This window comes from Amphiura filiformis, unplaced genomic scaffold (assembly GCF_039555335.1).
Source record: "Amphiura filiformis unplaced genomic scaffold, Afil_fr2py scaffold_78, whole genome shotgun sequence".
NCBI classification, from domain to species: domain Eukaryota; kingdom Metazoa; phylum Echinodermata; class Ophiuroidea; order Amphilepidida; family Amphiuridae; genus Amphiura; species Amphiura filiformis.
Genome location: NW_027305542.1, coordinates 42415 through 63467, shown reverse-complemented (window position 1 = coordinate 63467; position 21053 = coordinate 42415). Strand labels below are relative to the sequence as shown.

Here is a 21053-nt window from a genome sequence, read left to right as displayed (position 1 = left end):
GAATTGACACAATCTTAACTGTACACCTGGTTCTTTCTTAAAATTTGTAATAACCAAAATATTTCTTTGTAGATATATGTAATAAAATTCTATTTTACGTTCAAAGTCTTCACCGATTTCTAGTGTATATGGATCACACATAAAATATTGAAAGATATTAAAGAAAGTGAAATTTTATGGCGTACAACAGGTGAAAAGGCTTTTAACACTTTATTTGGTCTAGCAAGAAAAGTTATTTTTCAATCCGATGGCACTTCCATCTGATGATTCACCAGATATGATCGTCTCATTTGATAAGTCTAGAATTGAAAAGGAAAACATTTTAAAATGGCCCCAGAGAGAATTTTGTCCGCTTTGGCTGGAATTGACCATTTAGACAATTGCTACAAATGAGGTGTCAAAATGCGCAGAAATAAATTTTGCTTCCAACGCATTTTATTTTTTGTAATACAATCGCCCGTTTTTGAATAATGACCATTATTTAAGGGGGGGTTGTTACTTTTTTGAGACGTTTATATAAAACGTTAACTTACAAAAAGGAAAGCGTAAATCTTTTAACTATATTTCAATGAAATAATTATGCTACAATCCTCGAAAAATGTCTTGAAACATTTATAAGAGTCTTTAGGAGATATCCCCCGTGCAATGTTGAGACATGCAAATATTTTCAGTGTGTGATGTGGTGGTGGTGGGGGGGGGGGGGTGGTGTTAATTGAAGGCCCAGCTTTCTTTTAATACCCAATATTGAATAGTTTTATCTACATTAAAATACACGTATGATTTATTACAGATTCCAAGGACCTTTTTCGCGGATTGTAGAACTTTTAATGTTCGCTATAATTCCGCACAAAGGAGAAAAAAGTTTTTTAAGCGCTGAAATCCATTGCTATCCAGACAAACCTTTCTTAGAATTGAGAGATTGTTCTATGATTTGTATTTCTTGAAAAGCAAGACTATGATTAAATCGGCAAACTCGCAGAGAGTGATCAAACTCATGCCACAAAATAGACCCATTGTTCCACCTATTTCACCTGAAAATTAAATCAGAAAACATATCATTAGGATCATTTGGAAGAGGTTATGATAAACAGTTGGCATAAATGTTGCAATATAAATAGGGCTACATACATTCTGTCACTGCGTAAGGGAACAAACCAAAAGATCGATGACGTCCTATAAACGAAACTAGTTTCGTTTAGGGGGGAGGGGGTAAAAATACTCGATTACGTTTGTACAAAAACATCGGTCTGAAGAATGTGTCATTAGGCTGCGTTCACAAAGAAGTATACTATTCGGGTATACGGTGCACGTTTTGCAGGTGCATGCGTATAGCTTAAATCGAGCAAGGCAATTTCATAGTACCGGGTCACATAAGGCTACGTTCACATAGAAGTATACTATTCGGGTATACGGTGTACGTTTTGCAGGTGTACGCGTAGAGCTTAAATCGAGCAAGGTAATTTCATAGTACCGGGTCACATATTAAAGAGGGCACTATTCGAAAAGGCCGTATACCTGCGTATAGTATAGTATAGTATAGTATAGTATAGTATAGTATAGTATAGTATAGTATAGTGGGAATTGTGCGTGTTCGATTTTAGTGCAGCGTATACCGTCCTAATTTTAAAACTAAACCATATGTGGGTAATCTAATTCTGCACATTATGACACCTCATTGAATGCAATGTGACCTCAAGAAGTAAAGTTACAAGCATTTGATTAGACGAAGAAAATTGGTAAACTGACCTATCATGCCTATATCGTTAATCGCTATACGAAATACGCTTATTCGATCAGGCTGAGTTCACATAGTATACTCCTATTTGAACTCAACCTGATCGAATGAGCGTATTTCGTATAGCGAATACCGTAAACCGTATACCTCTATGTGATCGCAGCCTTATTATTATCATGTCAAACTTTTCAACATTTCATTATTACGTTTCTGGCAGGGATGGAGGGGGTCGACTGAGAAACGAAACTAGTTACGTTTATAGGACGTCATCGATCTTTTGGTTTGTTCCCTAAGTTATATTTGATACTTTTTTCATATTCGAGGGTAAGAACGCACCATCTGCAATAGTTGCCAGGTGTCACTTTTTAGATATGTGCGATATAAACATATGGTAGGCCTACAGAAAGTCACAAAATAACGTAAAGCTTGAGTAAAAGGAAATCGGAAGGTCACGATTGAATGGAATTTGATTCGATTGCATAGCCTAACATGTTGCACTCATCTGTCATATCACTTGCACACCACAGAATATACCGCGACCAATTTTCTTGATACGAGGATCAATCAATAAAAATTCCTTTAAAAGGAATAGGGCGAGCAAATGAATTGTCAAGATAAAGGTGTAGTTCCATATTGATATTACAGTATTACATCGATTTTCACTTGTCATCATTAGCAGAGGAGTGAAATTTTGATTGAAATAATTAAACTAAAAAGGTTGGTGTTGGAAGTTATCTAAATGACGAAGAGACCAAGGAGAGTAATCAAATTAGGGCAACAAATAAAAAAAACCTACACCATAGGACTGTACGGTAAAACATGTACCAGCAGGCTACTTTTTTGTCACCCCACCTTTGTAGGACTACACAACAAAAAAGCCCTCCACCATAGGACTTTACGGTAAAATATTTAGAGGAGTAGGCCAATTAAACATTGATTCACCACTCATGACTTGAGGTCAAAACCATTATGTAAATAAGATAATGGCCATTAATATGTTTACGCCCTCGTGGTACCTTGCGCCCAACGTTACGTAAAAACTGGCAATCATGCTTAACAAACAAAGAAATAAAAATAATCTGTTGCAACTTTCGGATTTGCATATAAGTAATTCTAGTTCTACTTTTCTGTTCTACTAATTCTATTTCTTTTAATACAAACACGCCTAAAATGACTTTATAGCACTGATTAGATATCAAAATAAAGTAATAATTACATATTTTCATGAACACTATCGCCTCTGTAATTTCCCGAGTATATAGCATAGACAGCACGAATATTTTCTGCAACGCTGTGACCAATATGTATGTCAAAACCCAGCGCAAAGGGCGAGAAACACAGAGCTTTTCTCAGCCAAAAAGTTCTACTTCTACCATCACATCTTTGTTACCTTACGTATCAGGATATTGAAATTACCTGTGATTATACTCCTAAATCTTGGCTATAAAATAAAACTTATTTGATGAAAATTTTTGGTTGTTAAGATATGTAGGTTAGAGCGAATACAGATTTAGTATGTCAGAAACGGTTGAAAACTGAAGCGAAAAGTTTAGTAAGCATTATATTTCAGCTTTGGATAATCCCCATAAAAATATGTTTAAGATGCAGTTGTCCAACTGCTTACTCAGGGTAAATGTGTAGTTCCTATTATTTTGAGCTCCCTGACATGCCTTGGGACTCCAACAAAACAAAATAAAACAGGTTTTCTATGGGAAGAAAACATTGAAGCATTCATCAAATCTCGACTATACCATGTTTAAGGGTACTTCGTAATTACATTCTTATTTTAAGCAATGGATGCATCTTTACGTGGAAATAAAATGAACATTTGTTAATAACCTTCTATATTACAAAAATATAAAAGATATGTAGACGACTTGTTTGATGTTAACTTATGACCAAATCAATACGACTGAAACCAATAAGTGCTCAACGGATCAAAGTTCACAGCCTATGGAAAAGGATCAACTTGAAGGCTATTCTGAACATCTATCGGTTGTTTTGTTCAAAGCAATTTATTAATATTCATTGCAGAAATAGATCTGTAATTATCCCCATATAGATCAAAATTAACCTTTCCTTCCAGACCGTTTTCGACGTAGGAAATCTGTATTCGCCTTAACCAACACATCTTTACACCCAAAAAGCACATTAAAAATTGTTTTGTAGCCAAGATTTAAGAGTATGGGTAATTTCAACTTCCTGACACGTAAGATAACAGAGATGTGACGATGGAGGTAGAACTTTTTGAATGAACCTTTTATAAATACCTCAAATAAAGAAAGTTTCATTAATTCTTTTCATTCGTTCGCTTATTCATTCGTTTATTTCCATATATAAAAATATACTACAACAGCAACGCATTTAACATATGTAATATTGTGATTTAGTGACTAGCGCATTATTCTACCGACAAAATATAATAACGGGGGAGGCCTTTCTCCATGTCACCCCTGATATTACTTACTTAACAGACTGGGTAGCCCGTAAGATGGAACCTGCTGGACTTCCACGTGACTTAGATGTTCAAAGTAAATCCGTACTCTGGCCAAATTATTCCTAAAAAGTAAATTTAACAATAAACCGCAAACAAACACATCGGTCAAACCTCATACCATTCGTCGCATACATTGTAGCTTAGTGGGGTAGTTTGACAGCTCACCGCATGATTATCATCGTTTTACTATCAACCAGTGAATTTCTAATTGCCTCTGATTGGTCAATTACATGATATATTCACTTAAATCACCAATCAAAATGGAGCTTAATGCAAATAATTCATCCCAATTTTTTGCGCGGTGGAACTACTCTAACAATGTTGTTGATTGGTCCAATTGATAATGAAAACTTCTTTTTGGTCAATTGGTGGGTAGTTCTCATCCCATCAACGCTTGTGTCGTCGATGGAGGAAAAACAACACAGGTGTAATTTGGAAGGTCAAATGCAAAACCTCATATGTAACAAGTTTCCCCCAGTTACATAAACCCCATGTATAATGTTGGTAAAATAATTTTTTTGTATGTCAATTTGAAGAAAATGCGCTGACGTCATACCTTGGCTACTCTGATTTAATTGTAAACTATCCGTAAATGATCAAATAACCAACACCATTTTCTATGTAAAAGTTGTAAATTTTAACCATTATTGCTTTTTTATATCAAATGAAAGCTATTACTTCCCCCTAAAAACATTGTTAGTCACTAGCTATTTTAAGCTTATTTTAAGGTTCAGTAAATACCTCGGCAAAGGATAGGGAAATCGTCCAACACGGACTGTTCGAATATACTTCCCCTCCAAAAACGTACGTGGGCTGAAATGCATCTTTGAATGTACAAGTTTATTTGAAGAATTTCATATCAGCTAAAAACAATAAGAATGCTGAAATATTAATCTAAAGGCTTCCTTATTTGTGCACCATGAATTTTGCACCTGGGCAAAGGTGATATTTCTAGGCAAAAAACCACGCAGATGTCTATGGTCCCTTCCCTTAACTCACCTCAAATCTTCAAGATCTTCGTATAGGTTGTCAAATTCAGTGAGTAAGGAATATGCCTTGGGATTAGCTGGCCAATAGCTAGAAGACAAGCGACCTTCATAGATATTGCTTTGCATGGAAGGGGCAAGTGCATTGCGGTCGTGATCCTTTGTGTAAATTACCGAAATTATCTAGAATAGACAGTACAATATGTCAATTAATAATTTGTATAAATACAGAATTTGGAAGATAGCTGTGGCTTTTCTTTAGATAAATCACTGAAGAGTAAGTTAGAGGCCACGTGTTTCTTAATTGTGAGTAAAAGATGACTTTGGCACAACACATAAACAGAACATAATACATTGTACACTTACTTTCGATAAGAATTGAACAATTATGCATCTCTTGAGGCGTGCATTCCCTGCCTAGGTCTGAAAGCAAACAAAATCCCGTAATCACCATGCAAATAATGTTGTATACGACAGGTTGAATCCACAGCCACGCATGGCCATTTTGATCCGACCTGTTTAATAGTTTTCAGACGCATAATGAGCCGAGGGACATCTGACTAAGGCTATTGACAATAGCCTGGTGACTGACCTCTGTAGATGTCATGACGTCATCTGCTTTTAGACTGCCTAGTGGCCTACGCTGCGCTATAGTACCGTGTATCCTCCGTGACCCGAGTGTTTACGAATGAGGGCAGCTGTCTTTTTTTTTGCACATATAAAATCAGATTTTTTTTGTCAGTTTTTGAGTCCAAAACGCACGGTTCTTTCTCAATACGCAAGCTAACGACTATCATATTCTTTCAACACATATATTCAAGTGCAAGCCTGGAAATTGGCTTTTCTAGAATCAAAAAATTACGGGAGATATTCATCATTTTCTATCCCGGTATCCAATTATTTATCGTCTGAATATCATATCTTGCATAGCACATGCATGTGTATCGATCCCGGGTATTGATTTTAGTTTCTCTGCTGTACAATGTAATCATTTACCCGGCGATGTCGGTGTGCGATATAGGCTACTGAAACATTTCAAAATATTTTATCATTTTGATAACGGTACGTTGTCATTTGTATAACGTTTCTTTGCGATTAGGATAAATGTTATTTGGCATTTGAATAGCGTTAGGATAGCAGTACTTTACATTAGAATAACGGTTATTTAACATTTAGATAAAAGTAATTTACCATTTAGTTACAAGTTTTGGATAAAGGTTCTTTGCCATTTGGATAACGGTTTTTTACCATGAGTATAACTCTACGTACCATCAGGATAACGATAATCGCGACATTTGCATGTTGTACTAACATAATCTGTCATACACCCGTAATGACATAGTGGTACAGAATAAGAGCTTGAAAAACGAAGTTCCTCTTTGGTACAGTTTGACTGATACGGATGTGGCATAGTTTTTGACTGAAATTAATATCAATAAACAAAGAAATCATACAAAATCAGAGTTAGACTGCATTTATAATCCAGGCCTGAGTGACGACCGACTGGTTTTTAGCCATTGCGTTAGAGCGCTGTTTGTTATGTTGAAGAAAGCACACTACTTAAATGGGTACTACACCCCTCGATAAATTCGTGTCTATTTTTGCATTTTTCTCAAAAACCAATAAATAACACAGTGGTAACAAAAGTTATGTATATTATAGGGGCAAGGAATCCAATTACTACACTGGAATTTCAGTGACCCAAGACAATCGGTTCATTATTTATGATAAGAAATAAGGTACTGCTAGGATGTACCTCCTTTCCTATCATATATACTGAACCGCTTGTCTCGAGTCACTGAAATTTTAGTGTAGTAATTGGATTCCTTGCCCCAATAATATACATAACTTTTGTTATCAGTGTGTTATTATTTTTTGAGAAAAATGCAAAAATTGTCACAAATTTACCACCGGGGTGTAGTACTGCCTTAATTAATCAAAATATACTGCGCCAAAAATATCCTCACATTTGACAAAAATTCACAATTTTAAAAGTAAACCACATTTGGGTAAATTTATTGTCTTAATAGATGCACTATTATGACACCCCAATGAATCCAATATGACCTCACGAAGTAAAGTAACAAGCATTTGATTGGCCTATACAAAGCGAAAAGATTCCAACACGCGCAACAAAGAGACAACACAGTTTCTTAGCCATGCTTTATTTAAAGCAATACATTTTTATTTCACTTTTTTTTCTTCTATGTACTTTTCACAACTTTTATTTTATTTTTCAGTTCTTTTGTTTTAGTTTTCTTTTAGTTCCTTTTGTTTAAGATCTTTTGTTCCCATCAATAACTTTTGTGGCCACCGTTATTGTCCATAACGGCTGTGCATCGTCGTCGTACGTATGCTCCCGATCAGGCGCTTTTTAAACTGGACCTTTGTCTAATCAAATGCTTGTAACTTTACTTTGTTAGGCTACATTAGGTTCAATGGGGTGTCTTAAAGTGCAGAAAATTCATGACGTGATTCCGTTATTACTCTATTAATAATCCTCCGAGCGATGCTGATCCCATGTGCATGAGAGCTATATACGTACCCAAAGTGACGAATCGAACATCTTGTTTTGTTCCTTAAATGTCATAGAAACTTGCAATATTCATCGGATTTATTTACCAAATATGACAGGAAATAACTATTTATAACTTATATGCGAAGTCTACGGTTTATATCCGTAGTAAAACCAGTAATTTCTGTACAAACCAACGATCAAACGACTATATAATGAGTCTTTTAAAACAAAACTTTCAAATGATTGGATTTTCAGCTAATCCATGTAAATTCCACATTTTTTGGAAGATTTTGGAAATATCTGCTAAAGGGATGTATGATTAGCAAATGAAATGAACAGGTTTAGGCAGCCCCAATTGAATTTCATAAATCCTCCGAGAAAGATTTGAATCTTACAGAGATGGAGGGTGGTTGGTCAATGCGTATTCCATTTAACATTCACTCTCTGCTGTGAAATATACATGTAGCGAAACCTTCCTGGAAATGTAGACTTTAAATAGATTAGCCCCATACCTTGTAGCCTTGATTCAAGGCGTAAGTGCATCTAGGATAGTGGAATTTATCTTCATTTTGACTACTCTGACCACATGTTCAAAGATATCAAGTGTCAACCATGTTTCCTTCTACAACAGCAAGAACTCCCTGAAGGCATGTCACTACTTAACAGCCATCAGGGGAGGGAGGACTTAATGTCACACAAGGGATTAGAGTAATTAAGTAAAGATTATTATGACACAGGACTTAGTCCGGTATCTACCAGGTTTAAATATGCATCCCCCAAGACTCTACCAAACCAACTTTTTAGTTTCCTTTTATATGGTCCTATAACACATTCAAGATGTTAACAAAAAATATTTACCGGCACTCCGGCCATATTCAAGGTTAAAGGTCAACACAGTGGTCAAATTTCAAAGTTTTAATTTTTGGCCCCTGTGTGGCCAAAAAAAAAAAGACCACTGCCCAAAATTTGACCTTTTTCCTTATAACTCAAGAACAGTATGTCGCAGGTAGGTCAAACTATACTTTTTCTGAATCCTTGCAATGAGAGAAATAATTTAGTGTGCTTGTTAACCAGATTTGAGACATCAGGTTCGAAAGGACTTGTTCAAGTCTACATACCTTGGTGTGCGTGATGCTGACAAGTGTTTCGAATCCAGGAGAAATAGCAAATCCCAATTCTTTCATCAAAGGACGTTCACCTGGTGTATGCAACAAAACCTACAATAAATGTGTCAAGTATAAGGTGAAGTAGATATTCAGCATAAAATGGAAGGAAAATTGACGAAAATAAACTTTGCTCTGGGTCTTCTGTTAGATGTACTTTCAATTAGGTTATAAGTTGTGGGCTTATGTTTGATATCCCCGTTTCTGCATGTTCCGTTTACTACTCCAATTCCGTTTGTATTCAGTCAAACGGAAAACTTGTCATTTTAATCTTCATGTATTATGTATCTTCACGTCGCGCCATATATGCTATCATTATTTCTTCATTACATTCTTGGGTTTTTTTCACCCAGTGACACCTGTGTAATGGCATTCGTCTAATATTCAATTGCTCCTCCAATATTGCCGCCGATTGTTAGACCAAACCACAAAACTCACCTTTACTCCCGCACCTTCTAATTCTCCATGTATATAATCATAATGGTGGATATCCAGTGTCAAAGTCAGTCCACTTTTGATTCCTGGTCGGTTGACGACATAAGCTTCCTGTAGATTTTTCGGATTGTTGAATTGGTAACACACTCCCAAATCGGTCATAACTCGCGTAAAATCTTCATGACTACACTGTTGGCCCTGCCATTTGCATTCAAGTATCATCTCTTCGGCGGGGAGTACGCCTTTTGTGGACAAGGCTAACGCCGTCAGACTTATATTGTGGGGATTGTCGGAATATTCATAATATGAATCCCAATCGAATTGTGCAATTTCGTCTTCGTCACCATAAATCGAACATAACATCAGATAAGACCAATAATCCAATGAGGACCTTCGCCACTGATTAAGATTGCAAATGGTCACTGCAGGAAACATTTTGGTGTCGCTGTAGATGACATTGGTTTTTGTTGAAGTATCCTTGTCCAGATACTGGATAACATTCAGTGTGATGTTAATGGTTGTATATATCAAGGCACTCAAGATTATAAGCGTCCAAACGATCCTGAAAGAAGAAATATGCCCGGGAAATATGCTTCAAATGTTAGTGCTTATAGTACGTACATGGTGTCTCTGAAAGAACTCACTGTTTTGGGTACTTCAACGCATAAACCAAACGTAACTGAATAATTGGTGATGTTAGGGAACATATCAGCTATCACATACTTGAATTGACCGCCCCGTTTTTGGAATAAAAGAATTTTACGAAACCCCCTCATTGTCAAGCCTTCCCACGGAGTCAATATCTATCAATAACAACAGACGCATCATTCGCTGATTTACTCAATCTAGCGGGAATAATGCGAAAAAAACCCGGGCGATTTTACTAATGCGCGCGGATTGAGACGAATGATTAAATCAAGATGGCCGTAGCACTCTGAGTACACTTTATGGATCACCGATTGATATTTGAATCAGTGGATATCCTTTAAAATGAGGTTCGTAAAATTGTTATATTTCAAGAACCGTATGGTCAATTGTCAAAATTCAAAAAGTATGTGATAGCTGATTTATTCTTTAACCAACCAAGTATTTACTTATCTTTAGTTGTGGCGTTAAAATACCCAAACATTTACGTTTCCGACGATACAGTTCTTTCAGGGACACCCTGTATGTTGCAAGGCACATCTGTCAAAGCCGCGGGGACTCACTATTTTTAGTTACGGTTTCCGCATAGTGCGGAATTGCAGATTACTATAAACCGTTCCTATCGTACGTGAGGAGCTCCACATCATTCGCAGAGCGCGAGTAGACCAAGGAAAAAAGTCTGTGAATAAAACCGGTAACTTTACCCTCTATTAACAGAACAATAAAATACAAGCAGTTTATTATAATGAAAGACAGAGATAAAAGACTAGTTCGCGTCTGACGTCAGGGCAAAGGCGCGCCGTGATTGGCTGCCGAACTGGGGAGTACGGCATTTCTGTCTAGTTGTCAGAATTTCAGACGCGAACTAGTCTTTGTATCTCTGTCTTTCATTATATCATAGTAGGATGTTATGTAAATGTGTGGATACGTAATATGTTTTGTTGTAATTTTGTTGCGTTAGGTGTAAATCATTCAGCCAAAACCTACTGCAAATATTCTAACATATTGTTATTTAAGTGTTGAAAAAATATTTTACAATAACATTTTGAAAATATTTTAAAAATATTGTTGTAGTATGCTTTCACACAAAACGTTTTAAAACGTTTCCATGACCTTTATATAACCCGACAATTATTTTTATTAAAACGTTTTTATCATAACCAAAACCCAAAGTGTAACATGTGTAAAACGTTTTAAATACATTTCAGTGTTTGATGGCATTCATATTGGCATCCTCCTGTCGGTGATGGGGTAAACATCGATTACACGTACTGACAAAAGCGAGGTTAAGAAGGATATTGTGTGATTATTTCGTCAGTTTATAATAACGTGATACTCTATATCAACGTAGTCCTCGTCCGGTGCCAATATAGAAATTTTCATATCATACAATAACTGCTGTTGGTGACCTATTGTGCTCAAAGTCTCGTTAAAACGCCTTTTGCCAACATACCACAAAGACAACTCTTTTAGAATCCTCAGCGCATCCTAATATTAGATATGATCAGATGTTCAATGGATTCGGTGCGCCCGGCGGTACGTACAGTTTGTGACGTCATGATGTGAATTATAGCGGTTGAAATGGCATCAAATTGACTTCAAGATTCAAAGACTATGTCCCCGTACAAAATCTAAAACTATGTTTGCCCTATCCTATAGCAGGGACCTAATCAAATCCCTAAACCTAAAGCCATAACCAATACTGAACTGGACTGAACTGAACTTTTGGTTCAATTCAGTTCAGTTCAGTTACATTCCGTAATTGAGACAAATAAAAAAACAAGTATTTGAAAATCACACTTTACTGGACTATTACCCTCATTTAAACACAAATCTCAGTCTTCAGCTCAGATATACAGGGACCTAATCAAATCCCTAAACCTAAAGCCATGACCAGAAAGTGAACTGAACTGAACTGCTTTTGGTTTAGTTCAGTTCAGTTAAGTATTTGAAAATCACAATTTAGTGGACTATTGCCCTCATTTAAACGCACCACTCTGTTTTTAGCTCAGATATCAATTGTATCATAAATGACATCATTCCAATGGAGCATTTGTCTTTATTAGTTCTCGACTGCTTGTGTAAATACCTTTAAAATACATTTCAGTAATTAAATAATCGATTTTATAATGCTCGTTAATTAAAAGCCAACACACATTAATGTATAATTATGGAAAGAATTAACGCATACAAATATCACACAGGAAACCAAGCAACGTAGCCCATGTTATCTTTGTTAATGTATTGTGATAATCAACACAACACAAAGGAAACGGCTCACTTGTGTAACCCGTTATAAATCTCAACCTAATATGTTGGGGCGATTTCATTGATACGGTCGTATGACGAATCTTGTTAGCTCCATTTTGATACCACATTTGCTACCAAAACCTCTAAATTGATAAAGATTGATACCAGTCTATGAAATTTGGTGCATCTGTAAGTTGCAAATTAAAAAAAGGAGCGCACAGAGCTGTTAAAGGTGAATAGTAGAGCGCGACCATGACATACCCAGCAAACACAAAACGTTTTCGATATCATTCGCAAAAGGTTATAAAAGGTTGTCAGAAAACGTTTAAATGTCGGGTTATATATTAAGAGTATAAAACGTTTTCATAACATTAAAAAACATTTTATGATAATCTACTGCCCAGCAAACACAAACTGTTTTACAGAAAACGTTTGAATGTCGGGTTATATAAAGGGTATAAAAACGTTTTAATAACATTCCAAAAACATTTTTGAAAACTTGATACAAAACATTCTAAATAGAATGTTATTTTGGGGTTGAAAAAATGTTTTTCGAAAAATGTTTGACTAAAATATAACGTTTTAAAAATGTTTCCATGACCTTTATATAACCCGACATTTAAATGTTATTAAAACGTTTTGAAAATAACATCTTAAAAACATTTCTGTGTTTGCTGGGTGCAAATATTTTAACATTTTGTTATTTAAGTGTTGACAAAATATTAGGTAAAATAATGTTTGCAAAAATAGTTTACAGTAGCATTTTGAAAACATTAAAAAAATCTTGTTGTAGTGTGTTTTCATACAAAACGTTTTAAAACGTTTTCATGACCTTTATATAACCCGACATTTCAATGTTATTAAAATATTTTTACCTAAACCAAAAGCCAAAATATAACTTATTTAAAACGTTTTTAAAACGTTTCTGTGTTTGCTGGGTAGTATCAATCGCGTCATATCCATATGTATACAGCAATAAAGCATTGTAACAATCCATGCGTTTGAAATAACAATTGAATAAACCGGGCACATGTGATAATCGACAAGGGTTCGTCGCGTGCAGGCGTACTTTTTAAAATGCACCCAATTTCAAAGACTGGTATAAAACTTTGTCAGTTTCGAGCTTTTGGTAGCAAACCCTTACGGTATCACAGTGGAGCTAACAAGATTTTGCACACGAACGTGTCAATTAATAACATGAGTACCAAGTAGGTTAAGTTGATAACGGGTTATGTAGCTGAGGACTTTCTTTTTGTGTTGTATTTATTACGTCAGTTGATCGATAGTAATTGTTCAAAGCATCCTTCGAAGCCTTCTTTTCCATACCTTTGGACATAACAATGTGTAGGGGTGTGTATGTGTGTGTCAATCTGCAGAAAGAACGGTAAAACAACTAAACTTTCCACAATATATGGCTATTATAAATATATTTTATAGAACGCGCTTTCGCCAATGTGGGATTAGTTGTGACCACGAGGGTTTTGTTTACCAAAAGCAACATCTTTCTAAAATAATTTACAATGTAGCCTATATAGTATACATCTACGAAGAACAAAACATGCACAAGAATAATATAATGTCGTAAAGGAAAATATAGTATACAAATTTTTGGCCTCGCCCCTTATCAGGTAGAATAGTGCTGTGAATGTGTGTTGCCTACACGATACTTATACTATACAGTAGATCAAAAAGGAATCTTTTCCCACCCTCCACACCCACATAATGTATGGTTTTAAGTGGATACGGTGTATTAGGAAAGGATTATGGTGGGCTTCCCAAACCTATTTCTCGTGACCCAAATTACCTATAAAAATATGATGCGACCCACAGCATACTATTATGCTCTAACTATCAGCGGTGTACAGGGCAACGTTTCTAAGGCGTCCCGATGACCGGGTCTAGAAATACTTTATTGGGACAAGTGCGCGCGAAAATTTGCAAGTTTAATGCAATGAACAATACGATGGTACCCTGCACTTAAATGCACACAGAAGTCCCGCGACCCCTTTTAGGAGAGGCTTCGACCCCCTAAAGGGTTGTAACAAACGGTATAGGAACCTCTGGATTATGGAATGCTATAGTGAAATGGTAAAAAAAAAAGCGAAAATAGCACCTAATATGGGAATATCACCAAATAAATACTAAGTTAACAGTGTTTCAAGTAAGCTGCTTACTTCTGGATTTGTGTTTGGTGTTCAAACAACATCGGTAAAAAAAATGGGCCATACCAATGTCATACTTACGTAATCTAGATTTCAAAATTAGCAATTTTGTACTTACTTTCGAATAAGATGACTATTAGACTCCGAGAGATAACGCAAACCATGTAATGTGGTAGAATTGCCAAAATCTTGTACAACGTGCTTTTCCGTTGCCGCATCGGCTACAGATGCATCTTCCGTCCACCCGTTATTGGACCTCGCTGCAAACGGACCCTGGTGGTTTAGTTCAACAGGGGCGATTCTTGTGTCGAGGGTTTTGACTTGCAAAGTGGCAACCTTATTCGGTGTCATCATCTTCTTACCCTGAAAATAAACCCAGTGAATAACATAAACAGTCTATGTACCGTATCAATCAACGTCTATAGCGCATGCTAGCCATAGGCGTCAGCATAAAAAGTCCAAGTTATTAGACATTTTCTCAAAATATCAAAAGCTATCTTAAGAACCACTGAATAAATACTAGGCTTGGTTGTACTCAGTTTAATGCATTTGTTATGCTGATTCCAAATATAGTCATAAATATTTACAATGCTGACATTTTTGAACAATTTAAACATAATTTGAAACTTGAGGTCTGCAGTCGACATCCGCGTGGCGAGAGTTAAAGACTGGTCTTCATGGCATTATACCGAGACTAACCGAGCCACCGTCTATAAAACAGCCCAGGTCCAGAGGGGCTCGAGATCAAATTTAAAAGCGGAGTTCGAGCCAAGCCCGAATCTTTCAATGTTCGAGCTCGCGCCAAGTCCCAATCCAAGTGATTCCGATTCCAATTAAATGGATGAGTCTGAGTTTGCCAGCACCAATGAAACATAAAAAATAGCAAGAATAATTATAATATTAGTATCAGTACAATTAAATCAGCGCGATTTACTCACCGTCCTATACCATTATTTCTGTGCTAGCAGTGTGCGTGGTATCCAGATCATTTCACTCATTGTCACTTAATAATCAATTAGGAGCTAGTGAAACCATGTCACCGCATTGTATTGATTTTAAATAATGTATGTGACTTGATTATGAAATCAATTAACTAATTAACCATTGTCTTTCAATTTGTTGTTAATAAACCTGTTGGTGGTTACCAAGATAATTGATATCGCTAACAGAGGCTCGATACTGATAGATTGATTCAGAACCTGAAAACAAAATGACGAAGTTTTGAGAACAAAAAGGCTGCTTCAGAAATTACAATTTTTGTTAGTTTATGGGCTGTGCAATAATTTTGACGGGCTAAAATATCCAAATACAATTAAATATTTTCCATAACAGGAACTGCAGGAAAACCATAATTATTGTAATTTTATTTAAAAAAATCATTTGTATTCACACGCTACCATATATCTCAAAGACATTTATATAGAATGTTTAATGCTTTAAATTTAAGTCTCGTTTATAAAGGCATAGGCTCTCTATCATGTCTATAAGCAAACCAATGTGAATATGAAGGAGTACTAGTATATAAAAAAGGTTATAGCATCAGTTCATCTTAAAACAAGTGCAAGATACGTGCATCTTACGAGGATTTAGTAAGATTTAAAAGTTATTGTGGAAATATAAAAAACTTGTTTATTTCCCGATACGTTTTACCTATTTAGCATGTGATCTATATTTTGGTAACAGGTCCGAAAACGGACCATCATGTTCCTGAAACTATATCGACTACACTCCAGATTACAGAACTACCGGCATCCCAAACTTATTAACATGTGATATATCGTCGGCAGAGTGCTACACTATCGTAAGTGCAGTTTGGACAGTTTTACAGGAGGAGCATTTTTGTGTTTAGCGTAGCCATTTGTTTCCAAGTAGCCATAAAATGACATGGGAATGTAAAGCAATTTTATTTTAATAATATAAACTATATAAATGGTGTTAAAGTTATAAATCGATGAATTATTTACTGATTTAGATGTCGTAAGTGCCACATACGATAGTGTTACACTCAAATTGAAATGAGTGTAGAGTGCAACACTATCGTATGTGCCACATACGATAGTGTTGCAATCAAATAGAAATAAGTGTAGAGTGCAACACTATCGTATGTGCCACATACGATAGTGTAGCATTCATTGCTAAATTAGGATATACGTAATATCGGCTCAAATATCCAATATTTTGTCATTTTGTTTCTTAACAAGTGTTAATTTATTTTGGCACATAATATTTACAACAGCAAGACACCTTTTGCCGTAATGCTATCTCTCAAGATTTATTAATGAATCTAAGACTAAAAACACCGGATTTAGCGTCTCTATTACCAGTCGCGGGAGCTATGAACTTAGCCAGCATGATGACAACGCATACAGCCGTCAGCGTCACAGCCAGTGATGTGTTAGAGACTGTTTTGCACTTACGATGGTGTAGCATTCCGTGATTTTGTTGTTTAGGCCCAATAAAGTAGCGTATGTGGCACATACGATGGTCTTGCAGAAAAATGAAAAACAGAATTAGCGTGCAAGACTATCGTAAGTGGCACATACGATAGTCTTGCATGCATTATTTAAAATTGCATTGCACTTACGATATTTTATTTTATTAATTAAAAAATAATTAAACAATTTTGAAACTTAAAACCTAGTTTAAAATGTGCGCTTTTATATGGCCTTCCATAATTCGTCAAAATCTCATTTTGGCCAAAAATGTCACTTACGATAGTGTAGCACTCTGGCGACGATATATGAATCAAAGTTAACTAACGTTACTTACCGATATTTTTTTAAACATTTGTACTATTTTACATGTCGTCTCCTCTTCTACAGATACTTGGTGGTAGCACTTCTATCAATGGCTTAGCTTATGTTCGTGGACATCGTGAAGACTTCGAGTCTTGGAAGAGACTTGGATGTGACGGATGGGGGTGGAATGATGTTCTGCCATTCTTCCAAAAATTCGAGAACTTCATCAGGTTGGTTTGTAAAAATCATGTAAAATATTGAATATCGAGATACAAATTCAAAGTATAGACCTCTGGAAGGCAACCGTTACTTAACATAATACTATAACAGTATACATGGGGTATCAAAATAAAGTAAACAGTTTGAAAAATGCCACAAGATTAAAAAGTATGAGGTATTTGGTCGAAATGCTCCAGTTAAAAGCTGAATCATCATCTTTTCCTTCCACAACTGTAACATTACTAGCGTGTTACCATCAATAACAAATGCAGTTGCGCGAATCATTACAGGTCGGCATAAGATGGTGCTACTTCAGAACTGTGATTGTTTACTAATCTTGCGATTGCTTTGAACAACCAAGTGGAAGATCTCCTGACCTTAGACCACTGGATTTATTCTTCCAAGAAGGATCTTTGTAAAGTTCAAGACGCAAAACTGCGGTCGTTTACATGCATCAGTCCTCTCATTAGACGTGGTTTGATTGCTATGTTGAGGAGAGCTTAAATCTGCATACAGAGGAATGATGGCTGTGTAAAGACTAAGACTGCCAATTACTCTAAAGAAAGTGGTGAAAAATGTTTTGATTTTATTTGACTTTGCGCAACTGTGCCTGCATTCGGTTCACAAAAATATCCACTGAGTCTTTATTAATGGTCAGAAGTCAATGATTTTACAGTTATTTGTGACCAAATACCTCATATATTTTAACCTAGTTGCATTAATCAAACTGCTTACTTCATTTTGATACACCTTGTATATTAATAGTGTGCATCACAGAACCCATGTAGACAAATCAGTGAATAGAACTCATGACATCATTTTGGAAATCACTCAGGAAGTGTTGTAATGTGAAAGGTTAATGTTGATACTTAGGCTTGACAAATTCCATTATTATGTAACATTCGTAATATATATATTTGATTGATGCATGTATTTATGTTCATATCAATGTAAAATCTTATTTGACTTTTCAGATATTGTCAGATATTCAGACTTTTGAGATTCAGATATTGTTAACTTAATCAAACAGTGTGTTTTGTTGTGCATTCTGAAGTGAATTTAGATTAGAGTAATTAACGACTCGTAACAATATACTGAACAATATAATAATTATTATTTGTGATTACGGGCAGCGTTTTTTTTTTTTTAAGATTCGTTAATTAATCTTCTGTGTGCGTAATGTAAAAAAGAAAAACATCAGAGGATGGCATGTACCGCACAATTTTCGTACTTGATGGACAACTGGATGCGATCAGAATGGCTAGAAAAGTAATACATTATGTATCTCAATACTGAGGATGTTATTAGGAATACTATTGATCCCAAAATCACAGGAACGATAATCTATGATTGTTGCTCCTTATAGATAAGGATATAGCTCTTGAATCCCTTTAACAATAATGTAATGTTGTTGTTTTGTTTTGTTTTTTGGTTTTTTTGTAGTTGCTAAACTTATAGACGGGAAATGACCACAAAGACTGCCTTTAAAATACACTACAGCCTGTCTCAAAAAAAATTGTGCAAGTGAAAAGCGCCCTCTTTGGCTATTAGAAAATACTGTTGTGACATCATGCTTACATCAACGTCACGGGCGCAGTCTTAGCTCTCACCTGCCGTTTGTTCTGTTCAATTTGCTTGTTTCAATCTCGAGATATGTTTATTTAACAACGAAAGGGTAAAATCACAATTGTGCCACTTTTACTAGGGAAGAGAACTGTACATGTAAAATCAATGATATAGCTGATGTTGATGCGTCTAATGCACTCTCCCTTCGGGGCTCGTGCATTAGATGCATTATTTGCATCAACATCAGCGCGCGTGCATTATTTTGTCTAATTTCTCTCCCAACAAGTAATATAAACTTGTAAGGTCCGTAGAATAGGTCTTTAGAATTTGCTAGCTACTCTAGGAAGGAAATAAGAGTAAAGGACCATTCCTGGTGGTACTTAATTCCAGTTAGACCAGGTCTAACTTTAGACCCTCTCTAACTCTTTTGTGCATACGGACCTTAGTGTGCAATATTTGTTTGTCTTTTAACATGTCTTGAGTGACTAAGAGAGCAGTATTTACCATGATAAAATCATTGCCGTGCACATGTATTTAATTTTACAGCAGAACGTGAAATATTTATTTATCTTTTCTGTGGAAAAAGATAATCATTATTCCTGCATCATGATAAAATAGTAAAAACAGCAAAAAAATTGTATTGTGTAATTGATGCATTCTTTTGATTTCACGAAGGAACTCTTGATAAACTTGATGCTATCGCTGATTTACGTACAAAGCTCTCTTCCCTAGTAAAAGTGGCACAATTGTGATTTTACCCTTTCGTCGTTAACTAAGCATATCTTGAGATTAAAGCAAGCAAATTGAACAGAACAAACGGTATTTGAGAGCTAAGACTACGCCCTTGACGTTGATGTGAGCATCATGTCACAACGGTATTTTCTAATTGCCAAAGAGGGCGCTTTTCACTTGCACAACTTTTTTTGAGACAGGCTGCAGAGGATACATTAGTTGAAAGGTTGAAGCCAATGGTTTATTGCTGTAGTTTGTTGGGCATGTATGTTTTGTCCCCCTCATTCAATTATGATGTCCTATGGATTATCAAACCCAAACGATGAGTATAATCACAGCTACAGCATGGATAAAATAATATTAAATCTGGAATTGAATTTTCGCTATGCAGCACGGGATCAGCAGAAGAACAAAAATACGGGAAAATGGATATATCAGACAATTTATTTGGTCGATCAGAAGCGTCAAAGAAGTTTATCAGGGCAGGTTAGCCTTTATAAATTGTTTAATTCAATATTTGTCCATTATGTTAGTTAATAATTGCATATTTTCATTTGTGCAATTTTTCTGTTTTAAAATTCAACACATTAAGCCGTACATTGTAATTTAAAAATATAGCGGCCGGGACTTATACTAAAATATTTCTTTATTTTTAATGTGCAGGGGCTGAACTTGGATATGAAAATGTTGATATCAACAATAACAGCGGTTCAAACGTAAGTATCATTATTCAACATCATACTTCTCCCATCACGGCTTTCTATATGCGTATTTGGTGGTTAGATTCTTCGGGAAGGGGGGTGTATGTTTAAAGTAGGGGCATGTGTACTAATTGTGCGGGGATGTGTTGATTATGTGGGGTGTGTATCGGATTGGGGCAGTGGCGTAACGTCATAGGGGCACGGGAAGTACGCCCGGGGGAGCGCGTGCCCACGCAATTAATTTAAAATGTAGAAAATCCCTTTGGAATTTTGCCAAAAAACTGCTAGTGCACCCAATCAGGACCACCCCATTATGGTTCTATTTTGCTCTGTTACAAACCATAAGCTGAATTATTAAGACTGGGGTGTTGGGGGGTATTCAAGGGGTGCTTCGTGTATTCGTTTGCGTAGGGTATGTTTATTGCTTCGGCCTGCGTGTGATAAAACGGTGTTTCTATGTCACTGTACAATAACATGACTTATCATACTTGAATTGTACACAGATTGGTGTTGGTACTTTTCCGTCCATTGTCACTAGTGAAGGTGTACGGTGTAGCACAGCTGTAGCATACATACATCCGTCACGACGTAGACACAATCTTACCATAGTAACAAATGCACATGTTACCAAGGTGTGTAAACGATATGAAAGTGTTAGATAAGATGCTTTACATATACGAAAATAACTTTATACCAATCGCAATTG

General features: G+C 35.9%; 2 protein-coding genes across 2 annotated transcripts in view; one reads left to right on the top strand and one right to left on the bottom strand.

The window, feature by feature from the left end:
* LOC140144758 (uncharacterized GMC-type oxidoreductase Mb1310-like) overlaps positions 1 to 21053 on the top strand; it is a 58621-nt gene that overhangs the window by 21015 nt on the left and 16553 nt on the right. Inside the window, exons 3-6 of the mRNA XM_072166564.1 lie at positions 17214 to 17359; positions 20038 to 20132; positions 20310 to 20362; positions 20851 to 20979. Coding sequence (XP_072022665.1) covers positions 17214 to 17359; positions 20038 to 20132; positions 20310 to 20362; positions 20851 to 20979 — 423 coding nt within the window. The remainder of the gene's footprint in view (positions 1 to 17213; positions 17360 to 20037; positions 20133 to 20309; positions 20363 to 20850; positions 20980 to 21053) is intronic.
* Positions 925 to 17178, bottom strand: LOC140144756 (acid-sensing ion channel 2-like). The gene is made up of 8 exons (XM_072166562.1): positions 17161 to 17178; positions 14510 to 14754; positions 9338 to 9896; positions 8855 to 8953; positions 6531 to 6638; positions 5232 to 5401; positions 4203 to 4294; positions 925 to 1031 (listed from the first exon to the last, which is right to left on the bottom strand). The coding sequence occupies exons 1-8, from the start codon at positions 17176 to 17178 to the stop codon at positions 925 to 927; spliced, it is 1398 nt and encodes a 465-aa protein (XP_072022663.1).

What these genes read in the sequence shown, in the direction of transcription:
- LOC140144756 (XM_072166562.1), bottom strand. An exon ending in ACGGGTGTATGACAGATTAT is followed by an intron (nt 5,402 to 6,530) that starts GTTAGTACAACA and finishes TGTCTATTCTAG; the next exon opens with ATAATTTCGGTAATTTACAC. An exon ending in CGGGCTACCCAGTCTGTTAA is followed by an intron (nt 1,032 to 4,202) that starts GTAAGTAATATC and finishes TTTAATTTTCAG; the next exon opens with GTGAAATAGGTGGAACAATG.